This window comes from Thalassophryne amazonica, chromosome 22 (genome assembly GCF_902500255.1).
Source record: "Thalassophryne amazonica chromosome 22, fThaAma1.1, whole genome shotgun sequence".
Taxonomy (NCBI): Eukaryota; Metazoa; Chordata; class Actinopteri; order Batrachoidiformes; family Batrachoididae; genus Thalassophryne; species Thalassophryne amazonica.
In genome coordinates, this window is record NC_047124.1 from 5,350,134 (window position 1) to 5,377,245 (window position 27,112).

At 42.4% G+C, this 27,112-nt stretch overlaps 1 protein-coding gene across 2 annotated transcripts in view; it reads right to left on the minus strand.

Moving 5' to 3' along the window:
* The window catches only part of pthlha (parathyroid hormone-like hormone a), a 20,608-nt gene extending 9,910 nt beyond the window's left edge, over positions 1 to 10,698 (minus strand). The window contains exons 1-2 of one of the 2 annotated variants that reach the window (XM_034163774.1): positions 10,634 to 10,698; positions 1,807 to 1,928 (exon numbers count right to left, since the gene is read on the minus strand). In XM_034163774.1, the coding sequence (XP_034019665.1) occupies positions 1,807 to 1,913 (107 nt within the window). In that variant the 5' untranslated portion in view covers positions 1,914 to 1,928; positions 10,634 to 10,698. Of the gene's footprint in view, positions 1 to 1,806; positions 1,929 to 2,203; positions 2,452 to 10,633 lie in introns of those variants that run through there. The other variant, XM_034163773.1, reaches the window with a different exon arrangement.
* Positions 10,699 to 27,112: the final 16,414 nt, after the last annotated feature.

A 27,112-nucleotide genomic window follows, 5' to 3' on the forward strand; every position in this document is an offset into this window, starting at 1 on the left:
GACACAGAGAGACAGAGACAGAGAGACAGAGACAGGGAGAGAGACACAGAGAGAGAGAGACAGAGAGAGAGAGACACACAGAGAGAGACAGACAGAGACAGAGAGAGCATCTTCTTGTAATTATGATATAAAAAGTCATAATTACGACATTGTCTATTATGAGAACATAAATCATAAACGAGACATAATAAGTCGAATTTAGTTTTTATTAATTAATTATTGATGATACGATCGTCTAGTTGTTGTATTTGATGTAATTTATAATGAAAACATCATCCACGTGGAAGAAGCTCAGTGATACACAATAAATAATTCCAACATGTTATATCATAGTTGGTACTCAGTATTTCATAGACACATTATCTTGTAATTAATACTTAGTATCTCATAATTATGAAGAACCTCATCATAATTTATAACCTAAACTTTTAAATAAAGCAACAACGCAGTGGGGAAATGGTCAAGTGTTTGTTTTTTGTGAGGCTTCCATACATTCAGTGTGTGGCAGCATCAGACACTCAAACTGACACCAGCAGTCAGAGTGTCCAAAAGGCCACAAGAATCCAAAACCAGAATCCAGCTCTGACTATAGGCCCAAAAACCAGCCGGACATTCAGCCGGGCTTCAAACTGGACTTAAAGCAGGACTTTCAGCCAGTTTTCCGGCCGGACCTTCAGCAGAGCTTCAAACTGGATTTAAAGCCGGACTTTCAGCCAGTTTTCCGGACGTTCAGCTGGGCTTCAAACTGGACTTAAAGCCGGACTTTCAGCCAGTTTTCCGGCCGGACATTCAGCCGGGCTTCAAACTGGACTTAAAGCCGGACTTTCAGCTAGTTTTCCGGCCGGACCTTCAGCCGGGCTTCAAACTGGACTTAAAGCCGGACTTTCAGTCAGTATTCCGGCCAGACCTTCAGCAGAGCTTCAAACTGGACTTAAAGCTGGACTTTCAGCCAGTTTTCACGCCAGACCTTCAGCCGGGCTTCAAACTGGACTTAAAGCTGGACTTTCACCTAGTTTTCCGGATGGACGTTCAGCTGGGCTTCAAACTGGACTTAAAGCCGGACTTTCAGCCAGTTTTCCGGCCAGACCTTCAGCAGAGCTTCAAACTGGACTTAAAGCTGGACTTTCAGCCAGTTTTCCGGCCAGACTGTCAGCCGGGCTTCCAGCCTGCTGGGACTCTATCACATGAGGACTCTTGTGTTTTAGGTAAACATGTAGGTTGGAGAGAACATCTGCTGGCACAATTCACCACATTTTCCACCCACATTCGCCTGCTTGCAAATATCGGAAAAGTTCATTCCACTGTTCATTGCCGTGTTACTGAGTCATTTATGAGGACTAAAGGTCAGAGGTTAACCTGCTCTCTGATCTCAGCATTTTTGTTTGTTTTTTTTTACTCTTGGAGCCATTTTTTTCTACAAAGGTTTTTTTTTTCCTGTTTTGTTTCATTGCTTCATATTCTAATAAGATTTAAATTAAATTAAGCAATTTGAGAAAATTACTTTTGGACCAAAGTGATGATGATGAGTCAGAAAAGATTCTGCAAGTGGTGCATTTGTATGGAGTCTCATTTCTGCCAAAAAAAACAACAAAAACAAAAAAAACAAAAACAAAAGTTCTAGGATTTTTTATTTTATTTTTTTTAAAGTTTGAGTTAAGAGATAAGTGAGCAGCTGGAAAAATCTGTTTGAATTTTATATATATATATATATATATATATATATGATTCAATAATGCACAGAAATGATTTGGCAAAGGCACTTTCGAGTGATATTTTATTACCAAAAGAAAAAGAAGTCTGACTTACATTCGGTTGCTGAGAGCATCGATGGTGCGTCCGTGGTGCGGAACAGGAGAGCAGAGTAAGAAAAGAGCAAAGCACCACTGCTGCACGACCCGTCTGTAGCAGAACATCTCCAACACCAAGTTCTGCAAAGAAAAACGCAAAGATGTGAGCAGAGAAAGTGACATTTCATCCTCCAGCAAGCATCTTTGCAACATCTGTGTCCAGATTTCACATTCAAGTTGAAGATGTGCCAACAGGGAGGGTTTTTTTTCTTCTTCTTCTTTCTTTCTCTGAGCTGTTGAAATGAACCAAACAGACTCTGAATCCCGTCCAGAATCTCTCACAGCAAATGAAACCACAACAAAGCTGAAGTCCAACAAATCCAGAAGACAAGATGAGCTGAGAGCTGGAAACTTACTTTTCCAAAGTCAGTTTGTGTCCCTCACTGAGAAAATGATTCAGTGACGTCCTGAAACTTTCCACTCTGACGTCTGAAACCAGGTGAAAGACAAACAGAAGTCCCCTCAGACCCCAGGACCATCCAGCGGATGCTCAGGTCAAACCCTGAAAGAAGTCCAGCTGTGGCTCCAGGTGTGTCGTGCTGAGAGCGGAACTGGGCTCAGACTGAACTGCTGGTTCTGAGAGGAACGTTTGGTTCATGATGCCTGTGAGCAGGTCCGAGCAGACGGGAGGGAGGACTCGAGAGCAAACAGAGGGAGGAACTGAGTGATAGTGGAGACACCCGGCTGCAGGGCACACGGCGGCCTGCAGGGTGCGCAAGAGCAGCACACGGACTTGCCTCTCACAGAGCACAACTGGATCTGTATGGAGGCCAGTTAGTGCCAAAAGGTGGGCACGGACATTATTCTGCATGTTTTGGAGAAAAACAAATTAAAACCTCAAATCAAAACAAAATGAAATCTATAAACAATAATAAATTATTCATGAAAATGCCTGATTATGTCCACCACATCCTGCAGATTCATTCTTTTTCTGAACCTGCTTATTCCACTTAAAGGGGTTGGGGGTGGAGCCTATCTGATTGATTTAACTGTGCTAAAAAGAGATTAAATCAAGTTTAGAGTTTTGATCAATATATCAATAATAAGGCAAAAACATGCACACAGACATGAAACACCTCAGAAAATCTGATAAATTTACAGAGCAGTAATTTCCTGATTTATCCCCCTGAATTATTTCCCATTTAAAGGGGACAGTTGGGACTCTGACAAACTTTACTTTGAGAAACAGAAATTTTTATTTCTCAATGTCCAAATATTTCTGAACTTAATGACGTCTGAGGGGGACGTCTGATCTGATGTCTGTGATCAGGACAAATTAAAAGTTCATTTAAAAAACAATCGGGTCATGAGACTTTGTGCACACGGATTCATTCAGAGAGCCAGATAGTCACCCAAACAAATTTCAGACAAATTTACTGAATAGGTTTTGAGAAAAATAGTGGAATGGAATTGACTTTCAACCTCCTAGGGGATTGGGGGGAGGCATGGGGGGGACGGGCTTTAAGATGATTAAAGTTTAGTGAAACTCTTTGTGTCAGTCGACTGATTTGAGGATTCTATATGCAGAAAAGTTACTGAGCAGTTTTTCAGCTAAAATGTGCAAAATGTAATTTTTGGCCCTCTTGGGGGCCCATGGGAAAATTCCAGGACAATGAGATAGACACGAAGCTGTTAGCGACATGTGCGATCAGAATCCACTTCGTCTCAGTTTATGTGATCTTTCCAGACTGTTTGTATCAATGAAAATAAATTCAGTTTGACACTTTGTTTGACTTCAGTCCCACAAACGTGCTGAACCGCCACAAAGACACACGAACACACAACACGCTGACATCACGCTGCTCCGATCATCAACATTTCCCCACAAAGATCTGCGTGAGCGCCACACTCGCCACGCGCGGGCGGGGCCGACGCCACCTGTCTCATCGTACAGCTGAAAAACATTTCTGATATTTTATCATGTGTTTATCTGACTTCTTGTTTGTTTATTTGTTTTTTACGGGACACAGAAGGCAAAAACCAGAACATGCTGCTACGGCGGCAGCAAGCAGAAGGTGAAAACCTTGTTTAATAAACAAACTCTTGTTCGAGGTGTTGAGGTTTTGTCATCAGTTCTGTGTGTCTGTGGAAACTCAAAAACTGCTGAGTCATGAAAATTAGTATTTAAGAAACTGACTGGCAATGAAGGAAGGAAGGAAGGAAGGAAGGAGCATGGTGGAAATAAGGGATGAAGAAAATTAAGAGAAGTAAGCAAGGAATAAATTAGGAAGACAAAAGGATGAAGGAAGAAGGAGTAAAAAGTAATCGATATAAAGAAAAGAAGGAAGGATGCAATGAAGCAAGGAAGAAGCAGGAATTAAAGAAGAAAGGATGGATAGAAGGAAGAAAGGAGAGAACTAACTGCAAGAACAAATAATATAAAAGCATAGAAAATACAAAGACAGATGCAAATAAAGAAGGAACTAAAACAAAGGTAGGAGGAAAGAATGAATGAAGGAAAGGATAGTAATAACAACAACAACAACAGGCCCCCTGCTTGATCGAGATCTCCATATCAGATAAGAGATCTGCATAGGAATTTGGTACAAGTTTTATGCCAGATGTCCGATGGAAGAAAAACAAATTAAAACAGACAAAAAAGGAAAGAAAATGATAAAAGACAGATTTAAAGTAATAAAGATGCAAAGAAAGAAAAAAAGAAGATTGATGGGGAGAAAGAAGGATGTGGAGCTGTATATAAGAGTTGATAAAAACATGGAGTCACCAATTAGTTGGTCAAGATAATCAGTGAGACAAAATAATCAGTGAGTCAACAACATCAACTGGTGAGTTAACAACCACAATTAGAAAGTCAACAACATCAATTATAGAGTCAACAACATCAACTGGTGAGTTAACAACCACAATTAGAAAGTCAACAATATCAATTATAGAGTCAACAACATCAACTGGTGAGTTAACAACCACAATTAGAAAGTCAACAACATCAATTATAGAGTCAACAACATCAACTGGTGAGTTAACAACCACAATTAGAAAGTCAACAACATCAATTCAAATCAAATCAGAATTGTGTAATATTGCTTATGGAGTACCACAAGGATCAGTACTTGGACCCAAACTGTTTATTTTGTATATCAATGATTTTGTGAATGTATCTAATGTGCTTGGTAGCATTTTATTTGCTGATGATACAACGCTGTTTTACTCTGGATCAGATATACAGGAAGTAGCACAAGTGATAAAAACAGAATTGGAAAAGGTTAAGCATTGGTTTGATATAAACAGACTGTCACTAAATATTAATAAGACAAATTTCATATTGTTTAATGACAGAGCAAAAAAAAAATAACGTATCATTACAAATAGATGGAATGGATATACAAAGGGTAAAAGAAATGAAATTTTTAGGAGTCATAATTGATGAAGATCTTACATGGAAGTCACACATAAATTACATAAAAGGAAAAATAGCGAAAGCCATTGCTGTTTTGCATAAAGTAAAATATTAATTAAATAGTTATGGTTTATTAACATTGTACAATTCATTGATTTTCCCATATTTAACTTATTGTGTAGAAATCTGGGGATCAACATATACAACTTATATACAACCTTTGTTTATTCTGCAGAAAAGGGCTTTAAGGGTGATTAGCAACAGTGGTTTTAGAGATCCATCTAATCCATTGTTCATTAAGTACAGGGTACTTAAATTTCGTGATTTAGTCGATTTGAAAATATTACAAACAATGTACCAAGCAAATAAAAATACTTTACCAACAAACATTCAAAATATGTTTGAGAAAAGAGTAAGTAGTTATAAACTGAAAGGAATAGAAGTCTTTAGAAAACCAAGATACAGAACCAGAGTAAAAGAACGGAGTATTGCAGTAAATGGTGTAAAATTATGGAACAATCTCAACAAAGAAATTAAAGAATTAAGGTCGCTTAAATTATTTAAAAAACGTATTAAACTAGATGTATTAAGTAAGTATGAAACTATAAAATAAGTTAGTGGGCTGTAAGGAAGTTAAAAAAAATGTAATTTGTTAATAATGTATAAAATGTTTTAAGTTTAAAAATGTAACCTGTCAGAGATGTAATCTATTTAATAATGGTCATAATTATGAAATAAGTCAGTGGTATGTGACAAGTTAAAGAAATACAATCTGTTAAATAATGTTGAAAAATGACGCTGGATATTGAAAGATTGTATTGTAAAAAGGGGCAGAAAATATAAGACTTGTTCTTCTCTCTGCTCCTTTTCATTCTGGTAATGGAGATGCTTTATTTCTGCTTTTCTGTTTTTTTGTTTTTTTTTTTTTCTTTCTTTTAAATGAATGAAATAAATTTGTGAGTCAAGATAATCAAATAGTGAGACAAGATAATCAGTGAGTCAACATCAATTATAGAGTCAACAACATCAATTAGTGAGTCAAGATAATCAGTTAGCTGGTAAAGATAATCAAATAGTGAGACAAGATAATCAGTGAGTCAACATCAATTATAGAGTCAACAACATCAATGAGTGAGTCAAGATAATCAGTGAGTCAACAACATCAACTGGCGAGTTAACAACCACAATTAGAAAGTCAACAACATCAATTTGTGAGTTAATAATCGACTATTTGGTAAAGATAATCAATTTGTGAGTCAAGATAATCAATTAGTTGGTTGAGACAAGATAATCAGTGAATCAACATCAATTATAGAGTCAAAAACAATTATAGAGTCAACAACATCAATTTGTGAGTCAAGATAATCAGTTAATTGGTCAAGATAATCAGTTAGTGAAACAATATAATCAGTGAGCCAACGACATCAATTAGTGTCAATAACATCAATTAGCAAGTCAACATCATCAACTGGCCAATTAACAACCACAATTAGAAAGTCAACACAATTAGAGAGTCAATAAGATCAATTTGAGAGTTGAGATGAACAGCAACTGTTTTGAGAACAATTCAAGAATCTGAAATTCAAATCCTACATTAAATACACCAATTAGAGCAGTAACTGGCATCTGTCACTGTTCAAATGTTGATCAGTAAAACATTATGACCCAAAACAGCAAAATAAGTCAGGCACTGAGCAACTGTGAGGGAAAGTGACGCTGTCAAAATGTGATGAGTTGAGAGTGCAAATGTGTTGGACTGAGCGAGTTTTCCTTTAAGCGTTAATTGGACTCCGTTAATTCAGAAGGAACCCACTGAATGTGCGTGTTGTGGACGTAGACTGGAAGACCCGTTCATTCATCATCTGACTGATTGTGACTGATAATAAAACAAATTTATTGCTTCTTCTCGAGTCAGCGTTTGGTTTCTAATAAAGTCAGCGTTTTGATGCCAGAGAGAATCATGGGAGATTTCCCAGTCTGTAAATGAGTCCAGTTCCTTCCGTTTTTATGGGCTCCAGTTGGAGTCGTTTCAGGAATACAAAATCCAGAGAAGAGCAAAAGAAGGCGTGTCACAACCCTTAGCCCTCCTGCCACACCCACTTGACACCTATGATGACGTGGAAAGATCTGCTTTTGCTCGGGGGGAGACGCTTTACCTGCAAATCAACATGTACAAAAAAAAAACCCAAAACGTCTTTTCCTGGCAGTGGGAGGACGCGGGTCTGAGCCAAGAAAGCTGTTTTTCATTCATTGAGAATTGCTGCATTTTGGCAGAACACCACATCCACAAAATGAACGTCCGCTTTTAATCTTTGCAACTTCACCCCCAAAGCCGCCTTTTTTTTTTAAAACAATTCTCCTCACAAAGGGAAAAGGTCTTACTCTTTGTTTGAGCCCCGTCAAGGATCCGGACTCCCGCCACCGCGACCACATGGAGCCGCCGGTCACTGATATTTGGTCTGTTGCATAACCAACCACATCATCATAGTGGAGATGAACAGAAAAGGACTTTAATCCAAGAAAACACATCCAATCTAGGCTCCGGTGTCCCAGTAGCTAAACTTTCATATCTTCTTTTTAAGATGGATGGTGGTGATGCAACAGAAAAAAAAAGTGTAACTCCTTCAGGGTTGTCTGGGTGTCTTGGTGGCTTCCCTCACTAGTCTCCTTCTTGCGTAATCACTCAGTTTTTGAGAACTGCTTCCTCCACACACATTCACAGTACAGAACCAAACTGTGTCTCTTAAAGATTGATGGAAATGTTCATGTGTTCATCCTCTGACTGGTCTAAAGAAAACTGGCTGGAAAAGAGTTAATTTGCTTTAATTTCATCAAAGTGTGGCAACAAAGGTGTCACATTTTATATCTGCATTTTTCAATGCAGTTTCAAAGCATTTCTGGGTGATTCTTAGACTATGGTCACTTATTATGTCCTTTGATCATATTGTATGAAAAACAGAAAAAAGGGGAAATTTCACACTTTTATAGTTATCTTTACAATGAAAGTGTGTTAAGAAATTTGTTCTAGTAGTCTATGTTGACTTTTTCACCTTTTTTCAGCATCATTATATGCAAATATTGCCGTTTTGTGCTTGTCCCACACCCAGACTTTTGATCTTCAATGATAAAAATGAATGGTAAAGAAACGTTTTTTCTAATGTTTTAAAATATCTCTGAATAAAATATCAGTAAAATAATCAAAACATAATTGGGGTATTCAATGTCATACAACTGTTATTTTTTTTTTTTAAACAAAATGTAGTTGTCCCACACTATTGCCGTAATTTCCACCACAACACTGTAATGTCCCTAACCAGTTTGTATGAAAGATTGTTTGGGTAGTTTCTATGGAGATAAACAGTGACATCAGAGCACATATATATAGCGCCAAATCACAACAAACAGTTGCCCCAAGGCGCTTTATATTGTAAGGCAATGGTGTGGTGGAAATTACATTTACAAGGCCAATAGTGCCCATAGTTAAAGAATCACCCTTCTGTTGTTCTCCTGGAACATTAAACATTTTTTGTTTAAATATTTCTGATTCAGTTCAATTGTTCTTTTGCATTTATATCTGAACATTTTTTAAATTTTGTGCTAAAAGTATTGGGGTCCCAATAATTCTAATCAGGTCAGTAAAGGGAACTTACTGATCAGTCAGGTTTTGGACCCCCTGAAGTAACATCACCAGTCCACCACTCAGTTAACTCCATGCACGCACACTGTGCACGTGGCAGTGAGCTGCCACTGAGGGAAACGTGTGCACGTAGGAAGCCGAGTGATGGATAGTGAAGATTTATCCCACCTGTGACCTCCTCTCTCTCCTTAACCTTTGGCGTACCTCTGGCCATCCTCCTGGATGGTGACACTTTAACGCAGGTGCAGGTGCAGGTGCAAGAGCGCTCCCCTCCCCCCATAAATTATGATGGATAGAAATGCAGACTCTCAGGACATCTCTTTTTTCGCTCTCTGGTGGAATACGTGCTGCACCGCCGCTGTGCACCCGCTAACCGTAACACTCCGGCGGTGTACAGCAGGCACACGGTCAGAGGTCACAGTGACCCAGTCTGACCCTGTGACATGTGAAAACAAGCCTGAGATAATCTTCATCATCATCCATCCATCAGGATACGAGATTTAATTCCGCTGAGAACATTTAAAAATGACTTTATAACTTTGCCAAAACATTTATGATATTTGAAGAGGCAGCGTTTTGAGGTTTAAACTTGAATAAGTGCTTTTATCCGATAATAAAAACTGATTAGGAATCAATAAACCAAATGACACCTAACATGGCGCAAATCACACTTTCTTCGAAGAGATGATTCAGATGACTGGATGCAGGGGGCGAAAAGGGGAGAATAAGGAGAAGGATTCTAGGAGCCTATGATAAATACTGACAAAATAATATGGGGGGGGGGGGCAGTACGATTTCTTCTCATGGGGCCAAAATCCCTAGCGGCGCCCCTGACTGGATGTTATGTGCTGGTCTCTCACGCTGGGATTTGACCTGCGCTCCGTTCCACCTGATTATGGTAAACGTATCGCCACCATCAAACTCTATTATTTGTTAAACACTTTTCCAGATCATACTAATAACTACACGGCGGGTGTAGATGTTAAATGTTAGTTTGTGCGTCGTAATAGCAAGTGGAGTCCCATCAGGGTCGGGGGGGATTTTAAATGAAAGTTGACAAAACTGTTAATCACAGAGGCGCGCAGCCTGACTTTGCAAATATTTTACTGTCCACTAATCGGAAATTCGGCAGATGAATCCCAAAACTGCTCCTGTGTGTAAAACGTCCCTCAGCAACCAGGTTCTGCTCACAACCCCAAAAGTATCAGGCAGGGTTAGAGACAGGAAGTGGAAGAACTGGCTCCAAAACCAGAAATCCCAACAATTTGACAACGATGTTGGAAAAGCTGGATTTAGAGGAGACAAAGTGTACTCTCACAGCTCCACAGGTTCAGGCAGGTCCAGGAGACAAGCTCTGACACACGGGAGCTTCTTTCATTTATTAAATGCACTTCATTAGCTCAGAATAAAAACACAGATTATTTAGTGGGATCTTTAGATTAACTGGGGTTTAGATCATATCTTCCTCACATGTCGTCCTTCTACTTCTTCTTCTTCCAGCAGCCAAGCCTGTTCTCGTTCTTTGGAGAATTCCAGGCAGGGAACATGTAAACCCACAGGGACGTTTTGTGATTTTGGCTAAAGAAATAAATCTGAGTCTGGAGCTAGCCTTCTTCACTTTCTGTCCATGGAGTCTGAATGGACAGAAGGTGACGTATGTTGTGGACCTCATCAAACCCACGGAGATGGTCTTTAATTTATTTGGCTTTACAACTAAATTAGAATTTCAAACACTGCTCATCTTCCTGACAGTTTACACACATAAAACAATACAGTCTAAAACGTGCTCACCTGCAGTAGAGCGTTTGGCTTCTCCTGAATATTACGGTTCCCTCAAAGACACGAAATGAAAATGTTCCTCTGATGTTCTCTGAGGAGAAGCTCAGCTGGGTTCTGCTGGAGTGTCTGTGCACTCTGTTGCTTGGATGTGAAGGTTGGAGAAGCATTTAAATAAGGTTAAGCCCCCATGCTGACATCATAAGCCAGTCATCATCATCATCACCACCACCACAGTAGTAGTAGAATCCACGGAGCTGAATATGTAATTAGCTGGATGGACTTAGTCACTGGATCTGGAGTCCTACCCTCCCACATTCCCATTTCTGTCGTCTTTGTGAAATAGGAAACACACAAACACACACTACAACTTTATTTTCTGGGTCAAAGTGAAACGACACGTGTTGCTCTCCATGTTTTTGGTTTTTGTGGTGGCTTTGCACCCACTTTGCTGCACATTGACACCGTGTTGGGTTGTTGCACGTCACTAAGGCGCAGCGGTAAAACCGTAACATGTTATTGCTGCACCGACCCAAACTTTACTTGGGCAGATTAATGTCATAATTTAAAAGCCGATTACACAAACAGTGTTTGGGGTCAGAAGCAGGCAAGGTTGTTTTTGTCTGTCTAGATTTGATTCCACATTATTAAGTAATGACCCCCTGCTGTCAGACTTGGGTTTGACTAACTGGAGGTGGGAGGGGAAAAAAAAGGGAAAACACGGAGCTGGTTTTGTACCGCACGCCCATCCCTCCTCATCTCCAACACTACAGCGTCCCGGGTTCCTGCGGTACCGTCTGGTCTGAGGTTGTCTATGTTTAGCAGAGGGTCATGGTTTGGGCTCGTGCACGCCGGGTCACACGGGCACAGCAGCCAGAGGCTTCATGCCATTTCCCGTCTGCCAGGCAAGCAGCGATTACTGAACCACTCAATGTTTTGGGAAGAACGGCTGAATCCCTAAAAACACCAGAGAAGATCACTGGACAAAGTTCATGGTGATGAGTTTGTAAGATGATTCTAATGAAATACGTACGGTGCGCTGAGCACTTTTCTTCAACCTCCTTCCTCGTTTCCATGACCTGAGATAAAGTATTTGTGAGTGATCAGCTGCTCTATGACAACGCAGTGAAATTAAATCATGTTTATGCTTTATGTCTAATCTGGTCTCCTAACGTACCCATGAGAGTCTGTCCGGGTCCATGTGACGCACGTTTTCTCAGCTGCTGACGTCAGTGAGCCACTTTGTGCTTTTTGACTTTTTCACTCAGATTTCTAAACAAAAAAGAAGATTCCCTCGTATTAATCCAAGCGAACGGAGCTTTGGATGTTGGCTAACTCACATCAGATGAGGTGGGAATGCGGGAATAAGCTTCTTGAGGGATGTTGAAAAACGTTCCTCTGTAACATTTCCCCATTTGACCAGGAAATCGTACCTGTGACCCTTCACTTTCAACGCAATTTCCAAATTCCAGCTGATTTTGCCAAAGGTCTAACCGCTCATTCCCCCCACGCTGGCGTCCTCGCTGTGCCCCTTCAACACATTCCAGTCAATTCTTTGGAACATAAAACAACACCTTGCCAACACTGAGTCACTTAATAACCACCAGACCTTCTTACTGTACTTTTACCCACAATTCCCTGCCAGTGGAAGAGCTGACAAGACTCGGCACCTGGAGATGAATTCCAAGAACATTTTCCCAGTGTTGAAGCAAACGATGGTGTTTTCATTTTCAAGGAAAAATAATTTTTGCTTCCCCCAACTAGTATCGAGTCAAGAAGACAGTTTGTGTTGATGTTCTGGATTTGGGAGTCTCCTTCATCTGGGAATTATGGCACTAACATCAATCAGTGAAGATCAACAGAACTTAGTTTGTAGTCTTCAAACCTGTATCAATTCTGTCTAGAAATACTACACTACTTAGTCAAGATTATTCTGAGACTTTGGTTTCTGTTTTTCCACCACCGTACTTTTAGTTTTAGTCCTCAGAATCCTGGTGCTTCTGGACTTACTCTATGGTTGTGAGATCTGGATGAAATGGTGACTGGATGTCTTTGGGACCAGGTCTCATTGAGTCCTTGCGAGTGGTCACTTGGGAATGAGGTTATGACTATGGGGGAGAGCCAACTGCTACACTCGGACCATCTGGCATGTTTTCCAAGTATAATCGAGAACATGTGACGTGTTGCTGAGGATCCCAGTAACTGGACATGACTTCTTGTCTCGACTCATCTCGGACCAACAAACTCTTGCAAATAAAAAAGTAAACAACACAATGATCATTCAACTTGGAAACTCCAAGAAGTCCATCTGACCAATGTTATGGTGCCAAAGTCAACCCAACACAGTTCTACCTTTGGTCCATTTTGTAGTTAACAAAACGTGACTTTACATGATGTGGGAGCAATTTTTCTTTGCACTTTTCATTTGTAACAAACTCGCTGTGGATGTTTGTTATTTTCCACAGACACTTTAAAGTAATTAGACTTAAAACATGAATTCCGTTTTACCAAGAAGAAAATAATAAGAAGAATTGTTATTGTTGATATTTTGAGTTGGACCACATTAATCATCATTAAAACTCGATTCAATAGTCTTAGAGGTTCGGCTGAGGTCCGACGTTCTTTCTCTCAAAGCTAAAGATAGAAACCAAATGCTGAGGAATTATATTACTAAGACGTATTTTGTGTAAAATATGCCTTCAGTCCTGTTACCATCAGCGCCATGTGCTTTTCATTTAGAGGCTTTCTACTTTACGAAGATGCTGCAGGATGAAAAAAGTGCCGTAAAATGTTTCCACATGTGTAAGTGTCTTGTTTATTGTGGAGATGTGAAATAGAAACAGCCAGATAAAGATGCAGCTATCGTCCTCTAACGACGCTTCTTCTCGTCTGTGCTACGTTAATGAACATCCAAACACGTGGGATTTATTCACGCCTTTGCATGTGGAAATGAAACACGTGTGTGTTCGTCTCTGTGTGGATTCTTCCTCAACATAAACTCACTGCTTCAAATAAAACCCACCTAAAATAAAAACACCACAAACGCTGCCTAGAACGAGCTTTGAGCCGGCGAGTGAATGCAGCGAAGTTACAGCAACACGCTAACGTGCTAAAGAGAGGATCAGACAGTTTCCTGTTCACAGCTCAACTCGTGGGTTCTGCAGCATCGTCACATGTTGAACATTTGTTCAAACTGACCTGCTGGTGTCGCTAGAATAAAAGTCAGGAGATCTTTATGAAATTAGAAACCTTTAGACTAAAGTCATTCACTGACCGACATTAAGTCTCAGTTCCAACAAACACAAGTACGCCGGACTCTGAAGGCATGCTCCCATTCTCGCAAAGCGTGACCCTGGATGCAGTGCGCCTTCACAGAACGCATCATGCAAGACTTTCGTAACACACCGACAAGACATGAAAGTTACCATGTAGAATACGTTCATGTGATGTGCACATTGTGTGAACCCGAAATGGTGCGTCATCAATTATCAGACTGCGACGGTATGACGAGGTCTTAAATGCATTCTTACGCATACTGCGTTTGACCAAAGTCTTGTGTCTTGAGGTGAATCCGATGTAATTAATATCCTCATTGGGTTCCTTAAAGAGCAAGTGATGGTGAATAAATGTCTCCCGACTATATGGGAAATTCCACTGTGAGCTAAAATATGGCAAGATTTTTGTGTCATTGTAATCCTGTTGGCAGTGCTTCATGGTCTGTCTGTGTCCTTCAACAAGACACTTCATCTGCGTCGTCCCAGTCTTGCCTTGTCTGGGGAAGTGACCTGTGTTGAACCGGAGTCCAGTCCAGAAGAAGCTGTTGACTCTTATATTTTATGTGAAAGTTGAGGTTAAAAATTTTTTTTTGACAAGTTCTCAAGTTGAAAATCAAACATCTATTGGTTTATTTATTTATTTATAATAAATTTTGAGTTGCCAGTTACCCTTGAAAGCAGCATTAGTACTAAATTAAACAGAAAAAAGAAGAAAGATTTGGAATTTTTCTTACATTTTTTTCTGTCCCTGCTGCACAAACAGCAGTCGGGATTGTGCTGTGATTCCAGATTGGATGAATCCATATGAGAAGAAGATGTAAAAGGTGAGGAACATGAACTTCTGATTTTCATCTCCTTGACAATGAAAACATGTTTGTCCAAAGTGGTTTTGGGGCATTAACGATGGACCGCAGCCAGCGGACTGCGTTCTCAACGTTTTTTTTTCTGATGCATTCCCAGAATCCATTTTCCCACTGAGTCAGTCAGCACATTTTACTCGTCTGATCCCTTCTGTCAGCTCGCTCTCGTGTTTGCCAGCACGGCTTCACTTTGAAACCAGAATGTAATTCACTTACAGACTTCAGCGCTGCTTTTACTCGAGTACTTTAAACATGAAAACGACCAACACGAGAATCAGCGACTCCTGTGGTTCATCCTCTTGCAGAAGTAAAAATGGCTAAACTGACGCCGTCTTTGAATCCAGATCATAAACACTGCTGTTTGGTCTGTGGGCACCACTAGGTGGCGCTCTTCCTATCTCAGAATTTACAACGTGAACTTGATTCAGGCTGTTGGCGGAAGCTTGGTGATCGCGACATTTATTAACAATTAACTTATACTGTCTGTCAAGTCCTGTGCAACAGCGCCACCCAGGGGCCTCGTGTTTCAGCGTCGTCGAGACGTCGAGTGGTGAACTCTCGGAAACATAGGTGGTCCATTTCAGAACAATCTCCGCCCACATCTATGCAAACTGATGACACGGTCAGTCAGTTCCACGTCCAATCAGAGCGTGTCTTAATGAGACACTTTGATCTTTAATTACAGGGTAATTACATTTGAACTGAGGGAAAGATTAAAGGACTAGAACCATTTCTATACACAGGCCTGCCACGGGTACACAGTAAGAACATGTTAAGCTGCTCAGCTGTTCACACTGACCTTTAGACTCTTCAGCTATCAACTGTCAACATGATGCACTAAGAGCTGTAATGGTTAGTAACAAGAAAATGGAAAATAAATAAAACATTCAACTGTTTGACATTTTCTGGAAAAGAACCAATTTGAACATTGCGGGAGCAAAGATACCAGCAGAACAGAAGAGCTGGAAAATCTGCGTAAAAGCTGGCCAGATCAAGAACACCCTGCGGGAAGCAGGTATCTGTGTCAAGCACCTTTCCAGAATAAAAGCCACAAGATCCTAAAATAGAGGCTACAACAAGCAGATGGCGTCTTTTTCTGGAACTTGGTGGCAAGCCATGTTGCCGTGTTAGCTAGCTATGTTGCCTCATCGTTATTTTTTTTTTTTCAAAACATATATTTTTTTTGTCAAACTCAAATATGTATCACAAACTAAACATGCACATTCATTTAGCGGCAGCTGCAAAAAATTTTAAAATTCAAACTATTAGTTGGTCAACTTAGCAGCAGTGTTAACTAGCGTGTTTGCTACGGTAGCAGCAGGTAGATAACGTGTAGAGTTAGCTTGAGTGTAGCTTTAGATTTCCCTAGTGGCAGTGATGGGGATTGCGTCATCCATCGATTTATTCCTGCTGACATCATGAAAGTTAAAGATCCTCGACGTTCTGTTGCACTTTGTTAAAATAAGCCCGTCAAAGTGCAAAAATGCACCATGTGAAGCCGTAAATCATGTGTTATGTCATTAATGAAGCTTTAACCACTTGCAGAAACTCTGCAGTACATGGAAACTGTCAGACCTGCGGACACGGTCTATCTGCCGCCGCCGCACTAAAGTCAACACGTCTCCTCGCACTCTGTTATTAGCGGGCACGTTTTCTCACAGCTATTTATAGCCGCGTGCGCCGTCTGATTTGCTTTGTGTGGCGGAAAGTCAACTTGGAAATTGAAGTGAAATGAAGCCATCTGAAGTGAAGCCAGGCAGACGGCTCGGCTGCAGGAGAACCGAACATTTGACTGGCAGCCGCTCACTCAAGCTGACGGATTCACCTCGCGGTGACATCACGGCCTGATGCAGCTCCACATATATCTGAACTTTCGTGTTCACAAGAACCTACACATGTGCAGGAAGTGCTCTGATTTCTGAAGAGGAAAAAAATGGAATTCTAGCTGCTTCAAACGTACTGTACATATGGCGGAAAGCAGCCAGACCCACAGAGTCTAAGTCTGTCTTAGGACACATTCATTCAACGACAACTAGCAAATAATCGCAAGAAACAACACACAGCTTTAATCTCAAGTTTGATTTTTGGGCGGGAGTGGTTTTTTTTTTGGGGGGGGGGGGGGGATTCATCACAGTCTAGAGGTTAAAGCGGTGGGTTTGTGACCAGAGGATCCTCAATTCAAGTCCGCTGATATTGCCGTGTGTGAATGGGTGAATGTGAGGCATCGTTATAAAGTGCTTTGAGCATGAAAAGGGCTATATAAATGTAGTCCATCCATGATGTCATAAAGAACTAGGACCCAAGTTTAAAACCTCTTCCATGTCTTTGGTGAAGCCCCCGTTACCATGATGATGTATCTTCTGGTTTGTACTAATCCATTCGTCCGTTTTATATTTTTAAGTTAATTTCAATAATGTTTGATGTCACTTTGAATGTTTTGATCTGATGTCATAAAGCATGTCTGAACTCTTTATAGATGCTGCAGCGTCACTTCTCTGCTACAAATCAAGAAGTTGGGCAGAAATATCTCTGGATCGTGAAGGTGTTGCTGTGAGCTCGCCGCACACGCTGACCTCTGGTGGTGTAGGGGGAGTGGAACAGGCTGTGGGCCAGACGAGCTGATTGGATAATTTGATAATAACACAGCAGACTGAGAGTCACCACAGTCACTGTAATCTGTGGGATCCAGACCGGCCGTGCCCGGAGGCCGTCGCGGTTTGGGTTCTTCACAGCTCCTGACAGACTCACAGGTTCTGGTCTGTCCCCAAAGGGAACGACCAGCATCCCGCGCTCTGACGCACACTTCCTCCCACGCCATGTGGATCAACTTCTTCACAGAGAAAAGGAACGTTAAGACCAAAATACACCTCAAATGTCAAAACGTCCAAAGTTAGAAAGTGGATTCTATTATCAGAGCTGTGGAAGATCCACAGTCAGATTCAGTTTTTCCAAGTAGATGCAGAGCAGTGCCCAAACTCATCACCAAACCAGAGTCTACACAGTCTGGACGAGGTCCACTCAGGTCCTGATCCAGGACCAAAGGCAGATGCATCCAGTTAGATCTAAGATATCTGAGTTGATCCGAGTGAATCATCATTCATTCGGGTTGCGGTGGCAGATGACCAAGCAGCTCATCCTACACTTCCCTCTCCTCTGCAAAGTCCTCCAACTCTTCCCGGGGGATCCCAAGGTGTTCCCAAGCCAGCTGGAACACATAATCCCTGCTGAGTGTCCTCAGTCTTCCCCAGGGCCTCCTCCCAGATGGACGCGCCTGGAAGACCTCCCTAGGGAGACAACCAGGGGGCATCTTCCTCAGATGCCTGAACCACCTCAGCTGGCTCCTTTTGAAGAATCAGTGGCTCTACGCTGAGTTCCTCACCCTGTCCAGGAGTGGAAGCCCAGATACCCTTCAGAAGAATCTCATAAAGACCACTTCTGGTTCTTTCGATTACTACCCAAAATTCATAACTATAGGTGAGGATAGGAGCGTAAATCGACTAGTAAATCAACAGTTTGACCTTCTGGCTCACAGAGGTGAAATATTTACTGTATAATTAATTTGCAGATGTGGCCACAAACAAATTAACTAATGCACATAACAGGAATTTGACTAAATTTAGATAATGTGAAGATCCCATGTGGTTTAGCCAGTCAAAAGCCACATCACAGGGGAGGTGATGGTCTAGTGGTTAAGGTGTTGGGCTTGAGTCCAGAAGATCATGGGTTCAAATTCCCACCTGACTGGAAAATCACTAAGGGCCCTTGGGCAAGGCCTTTAATCCCCTATTGCTCACGGTGTGTAGTGAGCGCCTTGTATGGCAGCACCCTCACATCGGGGTGAATGTGAGGCATAATTGTAAAGCGCTTTGAGCGTCTGATTCAGATGGAAAAGTGCTATATAAATGCAGTCCATTTACCATTTCTCACAGTTCCTGCTGTTCTTTTCGGCGAAGCTTCCAGTCCGAGCAGAATGTTTTCCACACAGCTGCCACTTGGTGCTGCTGCAGTGAATACAAACCACAACGGTCCAGTACAACGGAACGTAGTCCAGAACGACCCATAACGACACCGTGTTTCCTCTCAACCAGGCGCTCTAGCTCAAACTGTCCGCCTGACGACTCAATGCCCACCGCCAACAGGTGTTTGCATTGCTCTGCCCACTGGCGAGCCATCTTCTTAATCCTAACACACAAGGGCACGCTGAGGGCGGAGCTAGTTTTAATTAATACCTGTGAGCATATTAATGAAGATGCTTCAGACTAAAGCTAACCAGCCAACCTTCACCCACAACATTAACGCTAATCTTCACCTTTGGCGAGTTTTCTCGTGGTTATTTTTGGAGACATTAAGCAGCAAGGACTCCAAATTTTTGTGATTCAAACTCCTCATCGAACACAGACAACCACATTCTGAGTCCCTGCAGGACGCTGAGTAGACGTCAGTACTTCAGCATTTAACTTCTTCCAGTCTGAGCGTTAAATTGATTCAAATGGGATTTTTCCTGAGAGACGCGTTAGTCATCACGAAACCGGTTTCACCTGCTTTCTGCCGGCTTTGAACCTCATCTGTCCAGTGGACCCGTGTGGAGTCTGGTCATGTGCTACCAGAATTGTTTTGGAGCATGACCTCATGTTTGTTCAGCGCCCCACCCTCCAGCCTCCCGCCACGCCTCATTAACTCGACCACAACTCACTTTCACATGATTTTATAGGTAACGATCGATGAAAGGTAAAAACCGGGGCCTGCCGTGAGTACTTACATTTGTAATTGGTTGTGGCAGCTTGCCGTAACGTGCAGGCGGCCTTGTTAGTCTGACCGCTCAGACCACAGGTGTGTGTCACATAACGAGCAAACGGCTGCAAATACTTCATGTGCATGGAAAGAACTTTATTCTACAGAAAGGAAATAAAATCCTCTGGAACCTGTTTATGGTGAATTTTTGTACTTATACACAAATATTCAAGTTTTACACTTTTACTGAGATTTTTTTTTTTTTTTAAAGCAGCAAGCTTTAGGTCAATATCCAATATCAGCCTCAAGGGGGCGACATGTATGTTGGCTGAGAACTTTAAGAGAATTTTCAGCAATTGCATTGAAATTAGCTCTGATTCACACACACACACACACACACACACACACACACACACACACACACACACACACACACACACATATACATACATACATACATATATATATATATATATATATATATATATATACTAGAGCACTTGGTGAAATCTATTATACCTGCATCAATGATACATGTTCACCAGGTGGAGATATTGCTCCATTTCAAGAACCTTGAGTAGAGTACTATGCACTAGTATATATATATAATCACCTTGCTAGCCTAGCATACTTAATTCTTAATTAATTCTTAACTGATCTTCAAATCAATTCACCAGCTTCATCATTTAGCATCGAACAGATTTGAAAAAGGTTGTCGAGGTCGTTTATCAACAAACAATGTATTCTGCTAAGCTAGTTCAGAATTTTACTACATTATTAGCGATGCGCGTGAATGCTCCTGTGATCGCTTTGGACTTGAATGTAACTATGTTGGTATGTTAACAAGATATTTTAAGAAGACCTAATCAGATTCTGATAGAACTTGGCAGGTGCAACTGGGACTTTATTTGGGAAGAAGTGATTTGATTTTAGTTACAATCAATCAACAAGCAAGGTCAGAGGTCAAGATTCTGGCCCCATGGAAATCCACACAAAAATGGATAATTTTAATGGAAGTAAGATCATTAATTTAAATCCTTTTGATCCTTTGTAATGTGGACACGTTCTTATGTGACCCTCCCTTTTTTCTTGATACTTGTTGATTATTATTATTATTATTATTACTATTATTATTATTAGCTCCACACTGATGACACAGAAGCTGCTTTCACACGCTCAGAAGAGTGCCGCTATAATCTGAATGTTTGATTTGGTTTGGTGTTCAGGTGTTGGTTCAGGACTTGGGTCTGATCTCCTTATTATCCCTCCTAACAGGCTGTTTTCTGGCTTCCAGGTATCGGCGAGCTGGATGCCGCGTCTGCCGCTCTGTTTCTGCTCGCAGCAGCTCCCACACATCCCTAAACCTCAGGGATCACCACAAATGGCGCCCTCGCTGCCAACAATCACACAGGAGAAAACTCGCAGTCTGCTCGGAGCTGGGAGCCAGTCAACAGCCCGGGCTGGCGAGGGCGGCACGCCATTTGACAAAGGCGGGATTCCACATGCTACTAAATTCATCCCGCTGTTTCTGTTTCTGAGGCAGCTGTGATGTCATCCAACCGCTGTGGAGCAGCCGCGGTGTCACACTGTGGGCTCGGCCGCTCTGATGGAGGTCAGCGGGAGAGGTCACAGCTTCGTGCACACTGAGCTGGTTCATTTTAAGCCGGACAGAGGAGGTCATGTGATCGCTGACATTTGTCTTCACTCTGACTGTTAGCAGAATGACTCACAAGGTTTTTTTGTTTTGTTTTGTTCTTTTTTTGTTAATCCCAGTGACCAACCCCACAAAAAATAGCAGTTATATTTTGATCTATATTTGGATCTGGACTGTTTTATTTTGTAAACACAGCAGAACAGGAAAATGCTGTGTGTGTGAATGAATATTACATCCTCTCCAGTTCAACAAGATCATTTAAAAACAATAAATGTTAGTGTTTTAAGTCTTCAAAATAAAAGGACATGAAATATGAATGAAGTGACTTAAATTTGCTGAACTTTGATGCATCAGATCAATGTACGAACTAACATTTTTACTTATACAAACTATTATATACATATCTGCTACCAGAAGGACTGCTGTGGTGAATAATCTCATCACGTGCAAGAATTTAGGAGCAGGTGTGGTTGAAGCTACATCCAGCATGAAATACATTTGTCAGTTTCTTTTATTTCCAAACCCTCTGAGTGATGGCCACCAAGGCCTTGGACTGGTAGCCACCGAAGCCTTGTCATAAAACAGCGGTGGTCACCAGTCCAAGGCTTTGGTGGCCACCCTTTCTTGATGACCATGCTTAAGTGGCTACCAGTCCAAGGCTTTTGTGACCACCAGTCCAAGGCTTTGGTGGCTACCCCTGCTTGATGACCACACTTCAGTGGCTACCAGTCCATGGCTTTTGTGGCCACCAGTCCAAGGCTTTGGTGGCTACCAGTCCAAGGCTTTGGTGGCCACCACTGCTTGATGACCAAGCTTCAGTGGCTACCAGTCCAAGGCTTTGGTGGCCACCCTTTCTTGATGACCATGCTTAAGTGGCTACCAGTCCAAGGCTTTTGTGACCACCAGTCCAAGGCTTTGGTGGCTACCCCTGCTTGATGACCACACTTCAGTGGCTACCAGTCCATGGCTTTTGTGGCCACCAGTCCAAGGCTTTGGTGGCTACCAGTCCAAGGCTTTGGTGGCCACCACTGCTTGATGACCAAGCTTCAGTGGCTACCAGTCCAAGGCTTTGGTGGCCACCCTTTCTTGATGACCATGCTTCAGTGGCTACCAGTCCAAGGATTTTGTGACCACCAGTCCAAGGATTTGATGGTTACCAGTACAAGGCTTTGGTGGCCATCCCTGCTTGATGACCATGCTTCAGTGGCTACCAGTCCAAGGCTTTTGTGGCCACCAGTCCAAGGCTTTTGCCGCCACCAGCCTAAGGCTTTGGTGGCCACCTCTGCTTGATGACCATGCTTCAGTGGCTACCAGTCCAAGGCTTTGGTGGCCACCAGGCCAAGGCTTTGGTGGCCACCTCTGCTTGATGACCATGCTTCAGTGGCTACCAGGCCAAGGCTTTGGTGGCCACCAGGCCAAGGCTTTGGTGGCCACCACTGCTTGATGACCAATTACTCAAAATGCATTGAATCATCCACTTTAATCACTAAGAGGAATTCATTAAAAATTGGTGTTCAGTGGGATGGGGTAACACTTTAATCAGTTTCTCAAAAGTTACTTCCACAGATGTGATGAAACCTGTCAATCATGCATATCCTATGAAATACAATGACGGAGTGAATATAAATGTCAGCTGCAGATCCATCTCAGTGATATTGGAGAGCATTTATGTCTCCTGATGGTTGTTCTTTGTGTGTCTTTACAGTGATGGTGGACGCAGTGTGCAGCGCTTTGTCTGTTGGATGAACACGTGCTATTAAAAGCAGCAGTGGGCGTCGCGGGGTTGTGGATCGTTCCTGCGGTGTGGCTCTCAGAACTTCACTTGTTATGATACCAAAGCAGGAGGAGGGTCTGTGGCTCATGCCAGAGGCCTGTGAGTGAGCCAAGTCTTACGAGCACTGTCCGAGCGTGTGCCAGGACCAGGCGGCTGTGCGGTCTCAAACACTCGACACGTTACCACGCTTCACATCAACAGACTGAAGCCTCCAACAGACAGGATCAACACATAATTAATCCTTTCATCAGTAAACATGCTTAAATTATTGCAAGTTTGACTGAATTCCACTTTATTTCGGTTTCTTGGAACTTTTTTGCACATGTTCACACTGCATCACCAATGGGCGGAGCTAATGTAAGGTGATAAAAAAGAGAATAAAAATTATCACAGTAAAAAAAAGTTCATTTCTGAAAGCTCAGTGAGCTCCTTCATTAAAAATGACATCATCCACTGTTTTTGAGGAATAAACATTAACTTTCTTGTGCCTTCTGTTTGCAAAATATAAAATTTTCACAGGAAGTACTATTTTCTTTTACAGCGCTGAAAATGCTTAATGTGACATCATAAAGGCTTCCAGTCAATATTCAGTGAGTCTGCTGCAGTAAACGTTTCCTTTGAAGGCGGCGAGGAAGAAATAAAGTCTGTATTTGTGACTAATTAAAACCAATTGCCTCCTTTTTGTGTCAGCATCATCATCATCATCAGCAGCCAGCGCGCCACTCCGAGAGCCATGTTTGGAAAATCCCACGGCGTCTAGAAACCACACAGTAAAATCACTAACATGCAGAAAAACTGGTTGTAAAATATAATCTGCTGTTTATTCGGTGACTTTTGGATTTGTTGGTATGATGAATTCACCCACTTTTGTCAGCGAGAGTTCATGAAACTGTATGAACTGAAAATGTAATTGCTGAAGCAACAGTTATGATGTCATAAAGCAACGATTATATGATCAGGATGAGCACATTTTATAAGTCCATATCCAAAGCAATACTGCAAATGCAGCTTGTCACATTAGCACAGTGGCACAGCGGTTAGCAGCGTTAACTCATGACATGAAGATCCAGGATCCAAGTCCACCGGTGCCCACTTCCTTTCCACGTGGAGGTTGCATGTTGTCCCCATGTCTGTGTGGATTTCCTCCCAGCATCAAATAATGCACATTAATGTTATATACATAAATGTTACTGACCGAGGTAGCACCTATAGACCAGGAGTTAGCTTACATTAGCTTCACAGACAGACGCGGCCAGCTAATATTTATTCCAAGGACCAAGCAACATTACCTTGATGGACTGATAGAACAAGCTAACACTAGCTTGATGAACTTGAGCTTGATGATAGGACCAGCTAATTTCAGCTTCGTAGACAGAATGGGCCAGCTAAAGTCAGCTTCATGGATTGATAGGTCCACCTAATCCGGTTGTTAAGCGCTGATGTAACGCATCACGTGATAAATCTGTTTCCGTGTCCAAAGACCTCCAAGTTTACAATTAAAGTTATGTCTGTTTGATCCTGTTAAGGATTTACAGTTTAAGTTTAGTTTGTGTTTACATTGTGTGCAAACCTCCATCCCTCCCTTCTCCGCCTCCACCTCCATTAACCATATTCGTCTGTTTCTATGGTCAGAACACTTAATAAATCCATCCATCCATCCATCCATCCATTTTCCTCCGCTTTATCCGGAGTCGGGTCGCAGGGGCAGCAGCTCAGGCAAAGCCGCCCAGACCTCCCGATCCACACACACCTCCCCCAGCTCCTCTGGGGGAACCCCAAGGCGTTCCCAAGCCAGCCGAGAGATGTAGTCCCTCCAGCGTGTCCTGGGTCTTCCCCAGGGTCTCCTCCCAATGGGACGTGCCCGGAACACCTCTCCAGCGAACCATCCAGGGGGCATCCGGAAAAAATGCCCGAGCCACCGCAACTGACTCCTTTCGACGTGGAGGAGCAGCGGCTCGACTCCGAGCTCCTCACCCTATCTCTAAGGGAGCGCCCAGCCACCCTGCGGAGGAAACTCATCTCAGTTGCTTGTTCTCGCAATCTCGTTCTTTCGGTCATGAGCCAAATCTCATGACCATAGGTGAGGATCGGAACATAGATCGATCGGTAAATCAAGAGCTTTGCCCCCCTACTCAGCTTTCTCTTCACCACGACGGTCCGATACAGCGACCGCATCACTGTAGATGCTGCACTGATCCATCTATCGATCTCACGGTCCATCCGTCCCTCACTCGTGAACAAGACCCCGAGATACTTAAACTCCTCCACTTGAGGCACGGACACTCCACCGACCTGAAGAGGGCAAAGCACCTTTTTCCGGTTGAGAACCATGGCCTCAGATTTGGAGGTGCTGATTTTCATCCCGGACGCTTCACACTCGCAAACCGCCCCAGTGCACGCTGAAGGTCCTGATTTGACGAAGCCCACAGAACCACATCGTCCGCAAACAGCAGAGACGAGATTCTGTGGTTCCCAAACCAGCCCCCCTCTACACCCTGACTGTGCCTAGAAATTCTGGCCATAAAAATAATGAACAGAACCGGTGACAAAGGGCAGCCCCGGCGGAGGCCAACGTGCACTGGAAACAGGTTTGACTTACTACCGGCAATGCGAACCAAGCTCCTGCTGCGGTCGTACAGAGACCGGATAGCCCTTCTCAAACGACCCCGGACCCCGTACTCACGGAGCACCCCCCCACAGGGTGCCCCGAGGGACACGGTCGAACGCCTTCTTCAGATCCACAAAACACATGTGGACTGGTTGGGCGAACTCCCATGAACCCTCGAGCACCCGATGGAGCGTGTAGAGCTGGTCCAGTGTGCCGCGACCAGGATGAAGACACTTAACAAAACTTTTTTTTCCTTTTACTTTATATATTTTATTATGCACAGATAATATATACATGTCTGTTTGTTAATAAAAAATTATGTATTACAATAAACAGGATGTTAAAGTGCAAACTTCACTTTCTCTCCGAACGACACGAACAGGAAGTGATCGCAGCTCACAGCAACTCCCATTGAAAATAACGGAGAAACAACCTGAGCGTCTGACATTTTTACATAAAACAAACACAGCAACAACGTCTAAAAACCCAGTTAATATATCCAGGAGAGTTTTAGGCACAATATACAAAGAGTTTTATGTTGCGATGTTAATGTTGTTGTCCGTGTGCAAGTAAGTGCTGCCTGATCAGATCGTCTCAGTGCAGTTCTCAATGTTAATGACAGCGCGCCTTTTTTGTTTGGAGCCGGAAGTTGAAAATCACATGATGCGTTATGGCACACTTAACAACCGGATGGTAGCTTCACAGACTGAGAGATCCAGCTAACATAAGCTGCACAGACTAATAGGACCAGCTAACATTAACTTCAGGGCTTGATAGGACCAGCTAACATTAACTTCCTGGCAAATTCAATTCAATTTCAATTTATTTCCTTTATATAGCGCCAAATCACAACAGAGTTGCCTCAAAGTGCTTCACACAAGTAAGGTCTAACCTTACCAACCCCCAGAGCAACAGTGGTAAGGAAAAACTCCCTCTGAGGAAGAAACCTCAAGCAGACCAGACTCAAAGGGGTGACCCTCTGTTTGGGCCATGATACAGACATAAATTACAGAAATAATTCACAGAAACAATTCACGGACGAATATACAAGAATTGCTGTTGGTGCACAGGACAGGAGGGTCGCCAACACAAACAACTCCAATCTCTGGATGGAGCTGCACCTTAAACAGAGAGAAAAAACAGAATCAGGCATCAGAAAGACAAAAAATACTGTATAATTTGCCAGCATTAAACAACAAGAGAAACAAGAAATATGAAGGTAATCACTGGCCACTAGCCCTAAACTTCACTAAAAGACCCAGAATTTAGGTAAAGTTGAGGCCGCGGCGATGTCAGCCTGCTAAACGCCTCATCAGTACCCCGGGAGGGGAGGGGACCAGAGACTATTAATCGATGCCGACACATCTTTCTGGCAAGGTCACAAGTCCTCTCTATGTCCATTTTTGTGACCTCTGAGTGCTTCATCCTGATATCATTGGTGCCGACGTAAATAACTATGTGACTATATCTCATGTCATGTTCCTTCGTCTGTCTTCCCTTCTGCAGTGTCAGCACCTAAGATGGGATGCAATGTGGGGAGCTCTGGCCCCAGGAATACATTTAACATCAGCCGGCATCTGTAACCTGACTTT